The sequence below is a fragment of the Chlamydotis macqueenii genome, chromosome 2 (assembly GCF_036417535.1).
Source record: "Chlamydotis macqueenii isolate bChlMac1 chromosome 2, bChlMac1.mat, whole genome shotgun sequence".
In the NCBI taxonomy this organism is placed as follows: Eukaryota; Metazoa; Chordata; class Aves; order Otidiformes; family Otididae; genus Chlamydotis; species Chlamydotis macqueenii.
Window position 1 is genome coordinate 126,690,557 of NC_141557.1, and position 15,840 is coordinate 126,706,396.

General features: G+C 43.2%; 1 protein-coding gene and 6 non-coding genes across 7 annotated transcripts in view; 1 reads left to right on the plus strand and 6 right to left on the minus strand.

Annotated features, from left to right (window-relative positions):
- The first annotated feature begins 7,318 nt into the window (after nt 1–7,318).
- Nucleotides 7,319–15,840, plus strand: part of DNAJC5B (DnaJ heat shock protein family (Hsp40) member C5 beta) — a 55,324-nt gene continuing 46,802 nt past the window's right edge. Inside the window, exons 1-2 of the mRNA XM_086742383.1 lie at nt 7,319–7,459; nt 9,975–10,105. Coding sequence (XP_086598509.1) covers nt 9,999–10,105 — 107 coding nt within the window. The 5' untranslated portion in view covers nt 7,319–7,459; nt 9,975–9,998. The remainder of the gene's footprint in view (nt 7,460–9,974; nt 10,106–15,840) is intronic.
- TRNAA-AGC (transfer RNA alanine (anticodon AGC)) lies at nt 12,362–12,434 on the minus strand. The gene has a single exon. It is a non-coding gene; the product is annotated as a tRNA-Ala (tRNA).
- TRNAY-GUA (transfer RNA tyrosine (anticodon GUA)) lies at nt 12,755–12,843 on the minus strand. The gene is given in 2 exon segments: nt 12,755–12,790; nt 12,807–12,843. It is a non-coding gene; the product is annotated as a tRNA-Tyr (tRNA).
- On the minus strand, nt 13,586–13,658 carry TRNAA-AGC (transfer RNA alanine (anticodon AGC)). The gene has a single exon. It is a non-coding gene; the product is annotated as a tRNA-Ala (tRNA).
- Nucleotides 13,979–14,067, minus strand: TRNAY-GUA (transfer RNA tyrosine (anticodon GUA)). The gene is given in 2 exon segments: nt 13,979–14,014; nt 14,031–14,067. It is a non-coding gene; the product is annotated as a tRNA-Tyr (tRNA).
- On the minus strand, nt 14,810–14,882 carry TRNAA-AGC (transfer RNA alanine (anticodon AGC)). The gene has a single exon. It is a non-coding gene; the product is annotated as a tRNA-Ala (tRNA).
- Nucleotides 15,203–15,291, minus strand: TRNAY-GUA (transfer RNA tyrosine (anticodon GUA)). The gene is given in 2 exon segments: nt 15,203–15,238; nt 15,255–15,291. It is a non-coding gene; the product is annotated as a tRNA-Tyr (tRNA).

The following is a 15,840-nucleotide window of genomic DNA, read 5'->3' on the forward strand; positions in this document are numbered from 1 at the left end:
GGAGAAGCCTTAGCCGAGCCCTGTGGTTCCACAATCATTACCGCTGGCTCTGGGCCATGCCACATCACCCAGCAGTACAAATTTGATCTGGATCAGGTGAGGGCACACGATTACATTTTTGTCAAATTAGCGGAGCGCTCCGTGAGGATTTTATGCCGCCCGCCTGCTTTTATCCTGGTTGCAGAGGAACGCGCGGTGCCTGAACCACAGAGGGTTAGGGCTGTGTGGGCAACCAAGGCCTGTTGTAGCAGTCATCCCGCCGGGGCAAAGTGAACCTGTCAAAGTTTGTTTGAACAAATTGAACTGGCAGAGAGCGTTTCAGTGGGAGCAGCACGTTGTCTCACGTGCCCATGGCGCTGTAAAGCTGGCAACAGAAGCCTCCAAAATATTCAATATGCTGTCAAATGTTGGCCTATGCTATAGCCACAAACTAGTCTGTAGGTGCCTTAATTCTCCTAATTAATCCTGTTTTCCACAGAATTTACCCTGCTTCACAATTGTATGGTATTCTGGACTCTATATACTTTTTAAGGTGTGGTTTTGCAGTGAGCTGAAGACAGTGTAAGACTTTACTGCTGCTGAAAAGGTGAGAAGTCACCACTGCCGTTGCATCAGCTGTAGCAATGATGCCAGTCACAGAATGAGTCAGAATAGCAAGCTGATTTTACTGAAAACCAAGAAAAAAAAATCTAATAATGAGAAAAAAAGATCAGGGAAAGTTTGGACCACTCCTTTGCTGGCAGCCCTCAGATTGACATGAGCCCACGGGTTCAGACTTTGAGTTTCAGCTCCAAGTGTTTTCTAGCTGAAAGGTCTTGTCATAATAAGGGGGGAAAAAGCCCTTAGAGCAGTTGTGATAAATGGTTAGCAATGAAGCTATTAATTTACTGAAACTATAGTCTGCTGAATTGGGAAATATTTCCGGTGGCATTTTCTACACCTAGTATGTGGAGAATAGCATTCACATTTATGTTTTCACTTCTTTATTAGTGAAACACTTCTGCTAGTTAAAAGCATTTTTAGAAATTTTTACTTTCTTACAGTAAATGACATTCAGAAAAAAAAAAAAATCTGAGACTTCTGCTTTCTCATCCATTAATCTGTAATTTCTCTACTCCTGGGATTGCATGTTGCTTTAGTTCTTTGATTCTTAACTCCACCACTGGCCAGACATTCCAATCTGGATCTAGATAGCCAGATAAGATAGTTACTCATCAGCACTTTAGAAAGAGTTTACCTTTTTCAGCCATCAATTAAGTGAGCATTTCTAAGATGGGTTAATAAATCCTATGTGAGGATTAATGAAGCTTTAAAAAGAAATGGCTATTGGCTGCCATCTCCCCTGCTGCATCCCCTCCCTTATGGGAACTATTTAGGTAAGGAACCAGCTTGTAGGAATTTGGGAGAGAATAGTTAGAGTGTTGGTGCAGGACGGAACTGAGGAACATGTTGGAGATTTCAGGAAAGAGCTTGCTTAGACAAAGACTGCAGGAGGTATCAAAGCGTGGTTTAAGAAAACTGTGAAGGAGGAGCAAGTGGAGAGAACAGTTAGGTGCTGGAGAAGGGTTGTACCGGGTGGGAAAGACCAAAAGCAACTGTTGATTCCCAAGGAGCAGGCACCGAGAAGATGTACTGCCTTTTGCTAATCTGTTTCTAGTAAAGTGAGCTCAAAAATAGGTCAAAGTACTAATTTTTTTTTTCCTGTTCAAGCTAATCTTCCTAATTCTTAGCTGTTGCTGATTAAGCTGTGCTAAAATAGGTAACTCTGCTACCCAAACTGTGGGTTTGTTAACTTATGATAAGAAGTGGTGCTTCAGCTGTTTGCAAAACAAATTACCAAGGCACTGCTTAAATAAGAAATTAGGGAACTCTCTTACTTTGCTTTTGCTTGAAGTCCTAGATAACTCACCTCAGAGTTGTCAAAGCTGTATAAACTAGGGACTTCCTATCCTTTGTTTTTCAGAAAGAAATTTAACTTAAAGCCAGAGAGATTACTATGATTTACAGCTTAGTTGCTTGTGTCTTCCTTAGCAATAAACCATAACAGCCTGGTTGGTTATGGCTACCTCCATGACCCACTTTAAATTATGGAGGCTAAAGGGAACTTTCTCCTAAACCACAGATGAAAATAAAATTCCCAGTGCTCCACTAAGTATGTTGTTGAGAAAGTTAAATGTATTACTGTTACTTAAAACTTCATTTTTAAGACTCTAATTAAATTTTTAGGGAAAATAATGTTAATATGCATGTCACTTAGGTAGTCCACCAAGCCTTTGGACTGGATTTACTGGGATGAGGTAGGAAGTTACAGCTCTGGATTGCTGCTCTCTGTCAAACTGACCATGTAAAGGCATGAGCAATTTGGATATGCAACTGACTGTTCATTTAAAGTTCATACTTATTGAATTTGCTATTTTTTTTCCAATACTGCAGTTGTCGAAAGATATTAAAAACCCAACATACATTTAAATTGAGGTATTCTATGTGAATAGTAACAGAAGGTCACAATATGTTCAGAGATTTCAAATATATGAATGTTCTCTTATGAATACTTACTTCTTGTATAGATGGAGTCAGATGGCTTACCAGATGGAATACCCTGCTTCCAATATAGTTATGTGTATTTAAAAATGGATGCAATGCAATCATATTATTTAAATAAATTCTGTTATTACTTTTGAAGCCATAATGACAGCAACTATTCTGTAACAGAGAAACGTGGCAAGAGGAATGTAATTTTTTTGCTGTAGAATTGTTGGGCTTGTCTGAGATCTAAAAAGGCTCCCTCTGTGGAAAGGACCTTAAACCAATTATCTCTTCTTTAGGAGATTGTTTGAGTATCTAACAAGTGGCATGCAATACAGTTCAGGCAGGACACTAGATGTCCAGGAGCATGAGAAGCAGAACTGGCTAAAAAGAAATACGAGGAATGATTTGGGACATAGCTGCCTTAGAAGTACTCTTCTCTCGTTAACAAAAATCAATCCTTGTGCCTGAGCCAGAGGCCCAGCACATCTTGGCAGAAGCATCCTTTTCCACTTGCTCAGTCTTTTGCCCTTTGATTAGCTTGCTCAGCTGGGTGTTATTAATGATGACTTCACCATAGCACACTATTCAAAAATAAAACAAAAGATAGATCCTGCCCAAAGAGTGAAAAAACAGTACACACCACCACTGTATACACCCTTTCTCAGTGTACGTGTTCCCTCATCTCATCAGCCTACTGCACTTTACTGATATGTTCATGCTGTATTTGTTTTGGATCTTTTTTTTTTTTCAGACTGCTATTCATTCACCTGTGAAAAGTCATCAACTACAAAGAGCTCTTGTTTCAGTCCCCTCATCTGCATTGTTTCTCTTGTCACTTCTGGGCAGTCATCAATATAAATTCCAACATCCTTGCTAATGTCCTTGCCACATTTTTGTCAGAAGATTAGTGATAATAGTAATCACACTAGGGAAGTTTTGGGGGAAGGAAGCAGGGCCACCTAGAGCCAGTTGCCCAGAGCCATGTCCTGGTGTCTTTTGAAGATCTCAAAGGACAGCAACTCCACAGCCTCTCTGGGCAACCAGTGCCAGTGCTTGATCACCCTCACAGTGAAAAAGTGTTTCCTGATGTTCAGAGGGAACCTCCTGGGTTTCAGTTTGTGCCCATTGCCTCTGGTCCTGGCACTGGGCACCACTGAAAAGAGCCTGGCTCTGTTCTCTTTGCACCCTCCCTTCAGGTATTTATAGATATTGATGAGATTCCCCCGAGCCTGCGCTTCTCCAGTCCCAGCTCTCTCAGCCTGGTCCCTTCATTGTCTTTGTGGCCCTTCACTGGACTCTCTCCAGCACGCCCATGTCTCTCTTGTCCTGGAGGACACTGGTCTGGACACAGCACTCCAGGTGTGGCCTCACCAGTGCCGAGTAGAGGGGCAGGATCACCTCCCTTAACCTGCTGGCTTTATTAAAGGATGTCGGCAAGATAATTTATTTTACTCCCCAAATTCCTCTGAGTAAAATCAGATATTTTCTTTCCCTGTCACTACCGGAGGAAAGAATCAGAAGCTGTATATTCTCCATGAAGGTCAGGAATGCTCTATCTGACTGCTTCTATTTCCTACATGATTTGATGATGTCAATATTAACACCACCAGATTCAACAAACTAAGAAAACCATTCAGCTTTTAAAAATTGTCTTTCCTTGCCTTGGAAGCTAAAAATTCACACCACCGTTGAGCAATGGTGCCAGTCCTTTCATGCATGTATGTGTAACTACCAGTCGTTCAGCTCCAGGCTTGTAGTTCCTGAACTTGCTATGAGCCAGGAAAAGGAGGGAGCGGTGGGAGGAAGGAGTGGAATGACTCAGAGTTCTTCAACCCTTAGCTCTGGTTGTGTGCAACAGGAGGCTTCTAAAGCAACCCCAGACCTCCTGCTCTGTCTGGGCCATGTTTCAAATTTTTATGGGCTGATATGCAACTTGATGTTTCCAGACATGTTCTGAGTTGTCTGGTTTGAAATGCATGCAACATACAAATCAAATGTAAAGTGTAAGTAAGACTTTTTAGATATAAGGGCCTCTGGGACTAGGGCTGGCCTTTAGTTTTGCATTGCCTGCCACAGTGGGGTTGTGGGGCACTATTAGGTGTTGTGATACAAAAACTGAAAATTAGTGAGAAGAGTAAATAGGTATTAAATCTTCTAAATTTTATAGCTGATCTGACAAAAGAGTTATGACAACTCATTAACGTTTGAGTCTTTTAAAATCTCATTAGGATATGCCAAGGATATAGAATTCCCAAAGGAAAAAAAAAAAAAAAGATTTGCAGAATTGTGTTCATTTCCTTCAAATTAAAACAAGAGCACTTATAAGAAAAGCAGTATAGGTTACAGAGCAGTGTTGGCTCAACACACCAGAGGGAGCTGTATTCACACAGAACTGTAGCTCTAGATATGGGACCAGATTGCAGAACAGGGAGTGATTTTTTCTTGATAATAGGATGTTTATAAGTACAGAGGATTTGGGTAACCTCAAAGTGATTTTATTTTCTTCCTTTTGTATTTTTTTCCCCTTAATTTCTTCTTACCATTAAAACATGTAGTTTTTTGTTTGTTTTGCAAGAATAATAAAGTCATTTCAAAGACTGAGATCGAACAAGCTGATTGAATAATCTGGTTTATTGTGTTCATACAACGTAATAGAATTAGCTGTTCCCACTCTGTTGTTAATGTCCTGGAAAAGATATTTTGACTGTGCTATTTTGACTTCTCGCAACTGTGAAAAATACTCACATTTTAGGTTGAAATGTGCCTTGCTTCATCCTCATCCAAGGCTGAAATTTGAGGGAATGTTTGCGGTTAAAGAATATACCTAAGATCAAGAGAAATGGTCATATCGCACGTTTCATGGTAAAAAGCATCCAGTTAACAATTTTATTCATCAGCTGTCACATAGTTTTCTTCCTATAACACTATAAATAGTGTTATGTGATCATCATTAATTATGCTTGGTTTTCAAAAATTTATTGATTTATTGTTCCAGTCTTGCAGTAGAACCCAAGCACAATCTCACTAACTCATGCTGAAGCAGAATTTGCTGGGTTACGGGGCTCCATGAATCCATTTGCAGGACTGCAGTCTGTATAACACTGTATTGGGTGGGTGTCCGTGGCAAGGTTTAGGTAGTGAGGGGCTACGGGGGGTCCCTGTAGGAGGAGGTTAGAGGCTGCCCCAGGCTGGATACAGCCAGCTCCACAGCGGACCCACCACGGGACACAGCTGAGCTTATCAGCCAAACCGGTGGCATCTCCAGGAAACCATGTTTAAGAAAGAGCAAAACCACACAGCAGTGAGGAGTGAGGGGAAAAAAAGTGTGAGAAACAGCCTTGTGAATTCTGAGGTCAGAGAAGAAGGAGGAGGAGGGGGTGCTTCAGGCGCTGGAGCAGAGATACCCCTGCAGCCCCTGGAAAGAATCACGGTAGAGCAGATTACTTCTCTTCAGCCCATGGAAGAGACCATCGTGGAGCATATATTTCCATTCAGCCTATGGAGAGGGCCACGGTGGAGCAGGTATTTTGCTGCAGCCCATGGAGAGGACCACACCAGAGCAGATATCCACACAGCAGCCCATCCACCCCATGCCAGAGAAGGTGGATATTTCCTGAAAGAACTGCAGTCCATGGAGAGGAGCCCATGCCAGGAGCAGGTTCTCCTCTAACAGGAGCTGTGGCACATGGAGGACTCATGCTGGAGCAGTTTGTGAAGGACTGCAGCCTGTGGGAAGGACCCATGCTGGAGCAGGGGAAAACTGTGAGGAGGGAGCAGCAGAGAGGAGCTGTTATGAACTTACCACAACGCTCCATTCCCTGTCTATCTTGCGCCGCTCACGAGTGGGAGGTTACGGAGTTAGGACCAAAGGAGTGAAGATGAGCCTGGAAATAGGCTGGTGAGGAGCAGCAGTTGTTTTAATTTTTGTCTTTGTTTCTCACCATCCAAATCTATTTTAATTGGCAAAAAAATTAATTTTTTTTTTCCCAAATTGAGCCTGTTTTGCCTGTGACAGTAATTGTTAAGTGATCTCCATATCTTTATCTTGACCTACAAGATTTTCATCTTAATTTCTCCCCTTATCCTGTTAGGAGGAGTAGTGAGAAGGTGGCTGGTTGGGGGTCTGGCAGCTGGCCAAAGTCAATCCACCACAAAAACATATCATTTGGAATTGGGGATCTGTGAGTTGAACTTTTTGAGTTTGAAGGATGAACTATTTGGTTCCAAGGATGATGTCCCAAGAACATTTTTTTTTTAAGCCTCTGGCATTTGCAATCTTCCTTATTCCAAATGGAAAGGAATGGCTCTCCAGACTTTTTAATGGTATAAGTTAGAGGAGTAGCTCCATCAGAGTAAGAGATGCACATCTTCTGTTTTGATATAAAATTGTAGAAGAATTCAGGAGTCTTAAAGGGTCTTCTTCAGTTAATTGTGTTCTGGAAGAGACTGTGTAGTAAACCTAAGCCGTGGCTGGTCTCGGGGAAGTGAACATTAGAAAAGATTGTTGTATCTTTAAACAAATTTGATACGTTTCTGTGAAAAAATAAAAAGACAACTCAAGACTCTGTCAAGAGTAAAGCATAGAACTAACTAGATACACAGATGTCCTATATTTTTTTGGTGTCATTAACTCCCAGATATATCAACCTTTAGACTCATTAATGTTTTATTCATTCTTTCACAGGTCTTCCTGAGAGAGAACCAATTGGATACTGAGCAAACAAACAAAAAGAGTAATCAGACTCCACTGACCTGTTTAACCTTGATTGTGAAGGATGAAAAGCAACAGCCGCTTTCCGTGGAACAGGGCTTCTGGTGGCACTTGCTTCTTTCCTTTTCGATTATATTGGCTTAAAGACATCAAAATATTGAACTGATAATGTTGTGAGTTTATACATGCCAGACTGTGTTCCATCACTTTTTGAAGCAGGTATGTTATTTGAATTGCCTTATTTTTTAGCGCAAATCCACATGAATTATGGGTATGGTAGAAAAAAAGGCATATTATTACAACCTCCATATAAGATAGTCCATCCTGGATAGTATAAAATTTGCACAGAAAAAGTTTAAGTTAACTGGGGTCCCATGCTCTTAGGAGACATGGAATTGTTATCAGAATTTGGGTTGTCTTTTAATATATTTCATTGTCAGTCAAGGAAGTAAACAGTATTTTCTTGTCTCTGTTCCACTGGAACAAAAATATATAGCTTGAAAATACGATTCTAATGTAATTTCAGCCATCAGGAATGGATCTAGCACTAAAATTGTAATTGCTATATCTTCCTTAATAGAGCTTAACTTTTTTCCTAGAAAAGTGTCATCTCATTGTGCTTTTAGTATTTTATAGGACTGCTTTAAATAAGTAAGAAATAACTTTGAGTAGTTAGACCTTCAAGGTGATTAATCACTAAAAGACTGAATGCGCTAGTGAGTTTAAATTTCCATAGCTGACCGGGTTATTAAAATTATTTTATGAGAAAGTACAAATTACATGACTTTTTAGTTCTCCAGAATAAAATCCATCAAAACTTTAATTTTGTTTTATGCTTTAGGGTTGCCATGTAGCTAATCAGCATTATGTAAAAGAATTTTTAAATAATGCCGTGTATCTGTGACTTCACCTGGTTGCCCACTATTATCTTGTGCATTAACAGGCTTGATGTGCCTTGCATGATTCCAGTGTGATCAGGAGAGATCCCAGGATTATGTTAAATATGTTCTGGACATACCATTATTAACAAATAGCAGGTGGTAAAGTAATATCTATGTGCTCATATATTATTTCATTCTTAATTGTTACTTTAAAAACAAAATTTCAGTCCCTTTAGTTGATGATTTGTGTACAACACTTAAAAGCAGAAAGGAATTTTTCTTCAGCAGATCACAAGACCCTGAATTGTGTGTTAGCTTATTAAGAAAAAGAAAATATGAAAGTAAATATTAGTAAATTTAGGTCTTTTAGTAAATTGGATACTATGTGCCAGAATTACTTTTATTTCATTATATTTTTGTGTGTAATTACATGGTATTTTATTTTCTTTTTGGTACTGAACAAAGCTGAGGAGTCTAAGAGTGTTACATGGCTGGTTCTGAACCAAAATGTGGCCTAGTAAATAATACATTAATAATGGCAAGATAGTGTTTCTAGCTTAGCAATGAGAAGGGTGAAATAGCAGAGTGGGTAGTCTTACCTAACAAAACAGAGTCTCAGAAATTTTTCTTATGACTGGGCTTACAGCTCACTTTTAGGCTTTTTCTGTGATCACTTCTCAACATTTGGAGAAGGGTGCAACACACAAAGAAATAAAGAGGTTGTGGTAAGAGTTTTGTTGTGGCAAGTCTGTCGTCAAAGAGCTGTAGCTTTCTCTTATGAATGATAGGTATCTATACCTGGTGTTTTAAGTTATCATTTATATTAGTTTATTCATGTCATTGCCTAGCATTAGCTAGGTCTGGTTTAAAATGTTTGGTTATTCAAATCCAAAAGGATGAACTATGAACTGTAAGGAGGTAGGAGAGCCACTCAGTGGAGAATCACTTGTTTTTCTGCTTTGCCTCTGTGATGCATGAAGGAATGAACGATAGATCTTAACTGGACTAAATCTGTTGGCCTATGCGTAGCTTTTATTTGCACTACACTGTAAGGGCACCTTGGTAAATTTATCACAAGCTTATAAATTCAGCCCAAAGTCTGGTACCTCAAATAAGATAGGACCCTGATTGATGTCAGTATTTCCCATGCGTAAGTTCGCAATAAATGGTTACTTTTGTAATAGGTGAATTCTTGGTGTCTAGTCTCCTTGCCTTCCACCTGTCCTCTGGTCCATGAGTTGGGAATGCAGTCATCCTGAGTATGCTGTAGAGATAATAGGGAGAAAGTACTTGGTCAATTGTCCTCTGAGTATGTGTGTCTGTCTGTTGACAATACAAGAAGTCTAGTTTGACTAAGCTTCAACTTAATCACTCAAATTATGCACCTAAAATTGGTGTAGAAATTCACCGCTGTATTGCATTAGGTTATACTCGGAGGTAGAAAGCTCTTACCTCACTGCAGGAAGCCAATAGCCTTAACAAATACTAGAATTATTCTTCTAAGACTTAGAAAAGATAGATGTAAACAAACACAAATAAAACTAGGTGGAAATACTATGTGCAGGCATTAATACTGTAGGAAATTTAGGCTTTCATTTCAATGAGAGCAACGTGAAGCCTTTAATATGAACAGTGACACTTAACATAAAAGCTTCTGTTCTTTGTTTTTTGCTTTTCCATTTTCTCGAATAATTTTAATAGGATGGAGGATAATTCAGATAGTTTATTCTGGTTTCACTTCCATGTATTTTTAACCTTTTACTACTTGATTAAAATCTATTAAAATCAACAATAAGAAATATTATCCATATATACTTGCAGTACCTGCTATTTTATATTTTGTTCTACATTAGCAGCTTTGGTAATGCACTGCTAACATGGCTGAACAAAGGCAACGTGCTTTGTCAACATCAGGGGAAGCGCTATATGAAATCCTGGCCCTAGAGAAGGGAGCGACACATGATGAAATTAAGAAATCCTACAGGTATGTAGAATGTGGTTTGCAACATGTCTGGCATGATTTTGATAGTAAAACCTTTTGAGTTATCTGCACTGTAGACATTCATTGTTACAATTTTTCTTTTTTCACCATGAGCCTGAAAAGAATTAGAGATGATGCAACTTGAATCTATTGATTTCATCCCAGAAGCTATCTGCGTTTTTCCTCTAAAATGTTTTAATCTAGCTGAATGAGAGGTCAGACTGTTAGGATGAAATAAGGCAAATTATGCTTGTGAAGTGCAGTTTTTGAATAGTGCCCCTAGATCTTGTGTTAACATCTTTTCCTGAAGTAAGCTGAAAAGTAACGCCAATGCAGAAAAGTGCCATAATAATGATTCAAGAACTAGAGTAAGAGACATGAGGAGTTAAATCAGTTTATCTTGTCATGAAGGAGAAGACAAATAGATTGTTTATAGTGTGCAATAGCTTTGAAGTGGAAAAATGCTAGGTGTGAGAAGGTTCTTCACTTTATGAAGGTAGACATAACCAAAGCCAGCGCTTGAAATCTAAAAGCAATTAGAGCTGAAAATGAGGCACTTGGTTTTAACAGTGAAATAAGCAACCAACGAAACATACTGGCACAGGAAATGGTGGCTTCTCTATTGAAAAAGAAGAGAGGATTTTAAGGTAAGTTTTACTCAAATAGAAGTTATCAAAATGGTGAAAAGTATTTTATTGCTGAAACATAACAAGGCCTAGAAGTAAGACTAGAAGATTTTGCGGGTCATTTTGCTCTTAAATCTGTTCTGCTGCTATTAAAAACTTTAAATGTCATGAGTGAAATAGATGTTCTTGACATTGAAATATGCCAGACATGTAGGTGCAGACTTAATAAATATAGTAAAACTTTTACTACAGCATCATTCTGGGTGTTGTTCGTTGCACTGTATTACCAGCCAAACTTTAACACAACTTGCTTTTCCTATCAAATGCAAGAATACATTTCAACTGAAAAAGGGGTTCTGAAATAGATCTACTTGCATCATTCTTTAGTTGGAATTTTGTTGGGAATCTGTCCTCTGTGTTTTGAACAAATTCCATCTCTCCTACTTTTTGTTCCTAAAGGCATATATATTCAAAGGAGGTGAGAGAAGTAGTGAACTCCTCACGCAGTGGAAGGAAAACTGTTGACATCTTATGATTCTGTTGTCTTGCATAACTGTGCCACTAGGGAATAAACTTACTACAGTATTCAAATTCACTCATGACTTGCACCTTCTGTATCCCTGTAGTATAGCCTGGCTGCAGAAACCGTATTCTCTATCAAACCTCATGTTTTCCTGTTACTTTTACATTTAAATTTCTGGAAGGGAGGCCTTCATTAATCCCCAAAGGAGAGAGTTGTCATGGAAGAATGTAGAATGGAATTAACTATGTTTAATGCTGAACATGAAGAGGGATGATTTACACAGTGATCTATGGTAAAACTGACAGTGGTGCTTTATCCATCTTTATTAGTAATTACAGCCAAAAAATTGCTCCTTCAGACTAAAGTGGAAATGTCAGAGGGATTCACTTTTAATAGAGTAGTTGTAAATATTTGCAAGATAAAATGATGAGTCAGTCTCATAGATTTCCTTTAATTATCTTTTAATTTATGCTAATCCAAAAATCTGCTGCTGAACTGGTATTCTTTAGTACAAGGTATAAAACCTGCAATACTTGATTCTCAGTTTCCTGCCATTATTAATTAAGTCAGTATTAATCACACTACCACAGCGCAGGGCAAAATTTACTTTTTAATAAACATGACAGAGGTAGTTCTCTGTGCTTTTATTTAGAGTTAGGTACAGTTCAATTTATCAAGGAGGAAAGCTAACGGACTTCTAATCAAAAGAATTTCAAAGGAGATCTGTTTATGATCAATACACTGTCAAAAAAATTTTGAGAAACTTTTATTGAAATAATAACTAAAACTGTAATTTGACATCAGCTTACAGAACTGACGCCAAAGAAAAATAGTAATTCCTATGTTTTGATCAGGTTTGAAAGGATGCAGATAGATAGACTCTTTTAAAAAATTAAGCACATAAAAATCGAAATAAAAAGTACACATTGGTGATTTAGACTTATATTAGAAAATACATGCAGTACTCTGAAAACCACGTAAAGATTACGTAAAAAGGAGAAATAACTGCTTAACTATACTTAGCAAATGCCCTGAGACACTCCTGATACAGCCCTTAGATACATTGCCAGGCAAAGGGCCTTGTGTCCAGGCAAGGGGAATGAAAAGCATTGGAGAATGCGGGCATCGATCCCGCTGCCTCTCACATGCTAAGCGAGCGCTCTACCACTTGAGCTAATTCCCCAGCCCACAGCCTCTGCTGGACGGCCTCTCCCCTCCCAGGCACCCACCCCTGACCCTCTCTGCCCTCCACCCAAACCCTGGCCTTCGCAGCGGCCTTGCCCACCCACCCACTCCCTTGCCTCATGAACGTGAGCCCTGACCAACCCAGCGCTCAGGACCACCTTCCCCTCACCACCGTTCACGCCAGCCACTCCCTTGCCTGGTCCTCGCCTTCCCCACCTCAGGCAAGAGCTCCAGGCTGCCCAGCCCCTCAAGGGGAGCCACCCGACAGGGCCAAAAGGCCGAGGCGCCACAGGGTGTGGGCCAGAGCCAAAAGGGCGCTCCTTCGAGCCGGAGTTGAACCAGCGACCTAAGGATGGCCGTGCAAAGGAGCCTACAGTCCTCCGCTCTACCAGCTGAGCTATCGAAGGAATCATGGGGCACTGCCCAGCACCTCGCCCACCACACCCGCATCCAACACTGCTCCATGCACAGCACGCCATGATGCCTCTTCTCCTACATCCTACGTCAAACACACGCAGCTCCAACAGCACGGCCCCGTCATCAACCTTTCAGCCCCTCAAGTCCGGCCAACCCCCAAACAGAAATCCTCCGCAACCTCCTTCAACCTCATCTTCTACGGCTGCACTCTCCTCACGGACAAAAAACGCTCACCCATAATCCGTCGCAACTTCCCTTGACTCTGTTTCCCTCTGCTGTCTCCTGCCCTCTGGTCAAGCACCACACCCAGGACAGCATTGCCTCTGCTCCCTAACCTGCTCACGACTGCTGGAAGGTCATGCGTAGAGCCCACTGATCCCTTCTGTCTCCAGGCGGAAGACGCCCTCTGGCCTCAGCCCATCCTCACAGAGAAATCTCTTCATTCCTGAGCTTCCTGGTACTTCTCCACTGAAGTTGCTCCATTTTGTTCATGTCCTTCCTGTATGGGAAGCTCCAAGCTGCGCAGAGCACTCGAGATGATATTTGACGACTGTCAAGCAAAGAGGGAGAAAGTCAATTCCTCTGTTAAACTGCCTGCGCCGCTCTTGCTACAGCCCTGGATGTCATCCTCCTCTGTAAAACCTGGGCACACCGTGCATTCTTCATAGGGCCCAGAACACAGAAGGCCACCAGCAAAGGGCCTTGTGTCCAGGCAAGGGGAATGAAAAGCATTGGAGAATGCGGGCATCGATCCCGCTGCCTCTCACATGCTAAGCGAGCGCTCTACCACTTGAGCTAATTCCCCAGCCCACAGCCTCTGCTGGACGGCCTCTCCCCTCCCAGGCACCCACCCCTGACCCTCTCTGCCCTCCACCCAAACCCTGGCCTTCGCAGCGGCCTTGCCCACCCACCCACTCCCTTGCCTCATGAACGTGAGCCCTGACCAACCCAGCGCTCAGGACCACCTTCCCCTCACCACCGTTCACGCCAGCCACTCCCTTGCCTGGTCCTCACCTTCCCCACCTCAGGCAAGAGCTCCAGGCTGCCCAGCCCCTCAAGGGGAGCCACCCGACAGGGCCAAAAGGCCGAGGCGCCACAGGGTGTGGGCCAGAGCCAAAAGGGCGCTCCTTCGAGCCGGAGTTGAACCAGCGACCTAAGGATGGCCGTGCAAAGGAGCCTACAGTCCTCCGCTCTACCAGCTGAGCTATCGAAGGAATCATGGGGCACTGCCCAGCACCTCGCCCACCACACCCGCATCCAACACTGCTCCATGCACAGCACGCCATGATGCCTCTTCTCCTACATCCTACGTCAAACACACGCAGCTCCAACAGCACGGCCCCGTCATCAACCTTTCAGCCCCTCAAGTCCGGCCAACCCCCAAACAGAAATCCTCCGCAACCTCCTTCAACCTCATCTTCTACGGCTGCACTCTCCTCACGGACAAAAAACGCTCACCCATAATCCGTCGCAACTTCCCTTGACTCTGTTTCCCTCTGCTGTCTCCTGCCCTCTGGTCAAGCACCACACCCAGGACAGCATTGCCTCTGCTCCCTAACCTGCTCACGACTGCTGGAAGGTCATGCGTAGAGCCCACTGATCCCTTCTGTCTCCAGGCGGAAGACGCCCTCTGGCCTCAGCCCATCCTCACAGAGAAATCTCTTCATTCCTGAGCTTCCTGGTACTTCTCCACTGAAGTTGCTCCATTTTGTTCATGTCCTTCCTGTATGGGAAGCTCCAAGCTGCGCAGAGCACTCGAGATGATATTTGACGACTGTCAAGCAAAGAGGGAGAAAGTCAATTCCTCTGTTAAACTGCCTGCGCCGCTCTTGCTACAGCCCTGGATGTCATCCTCCTCTGTAAAACCTGGGCACACCGTGCATTCTTCATAGGGCCCAGAACACAGAAGGCCACCGGCAAAGGGCCTTGTGTCCAGGCAAGGGGAATGAAAAGCATTGGAGAATGCGGGCATCGATCCCGCTGCCTCTCACATGCTAAGCGAGCGCTCTACCACTTGAGCTAATTCCCCAGCCCACAGCCTCTGCTGGACGGCCTCTCCCCTCCCAGGCACCCACCCCTGACCCTCTCTGCCCTCCACCCAAACCCTGGCCTTCGCAGCGGCCTTGCCCACCCACCCACTCCCTTGCCTCATGAACGTGAGCCCTGACCAACCCAGCGCTCAGGACCACCTTCCCCTCACCACCGTTCACGCCAGCCACTCCCTTGCCTGGTCCTCACCTTCCCCACCTCAGGCAAGAGCTCCAGGCTGCCCAGCCCCTCAAGGGGAGCCACCCGACAGGGCCAAAAGGCCGAGGCGCCACAGGGTGTGGGCCAGAGCCAAAAGGGCGCTCCTTCGAGCCGGAGTTGAACCAGCGACCTAAGGATGGCCGTGCAAAGGAGCCTACAGTCCTCCGCTCTACCAGCTGAGCTATCGAAGGAATCATGGGGCACTGCCCAGCACCTCGCCCACCACACCCGCATCCAACACTGCTCCATGCACAGCACGCCATGATGCCTCTTCTCCTACATCCTACGTCAAACACACGCAGCTCCAACAGCACGGCCCCGTCATCAACCTTTCAGCCCCTCAAGTCCGGCCAACCCCCAAACAGAAATCCTCCGCAACCTCCTTCAACCTCATCTTCTACGGCTGCACTCTCCTCACGGACAAAAAACGCTCACCCATAATCCGTCGCAACTTCCCTTGACTCTGTTTCCCTCTGCTGTCTCCTGCCCTCTGGTCAAGCACCACACCCAGGACAGCATTGCCTCTGCTCCCTAACCTGCTCACGACTGCTGGAAGGTCATGCGTAGAGCCCACTGATCCCTTCTGTCTCCAGGCGGAAGACGCCCTCTGGCCTCAGCCCATCCTCACAGAGAAATCTCTTCATTCCTGAGCTTCCTGGTACTTCTCCACTGAAGTTGCTCCATTTTGTTCATGTCCTTCCTGTATGGGAAGCTCCAAGCTGCGCAGAGCACTCGAGATG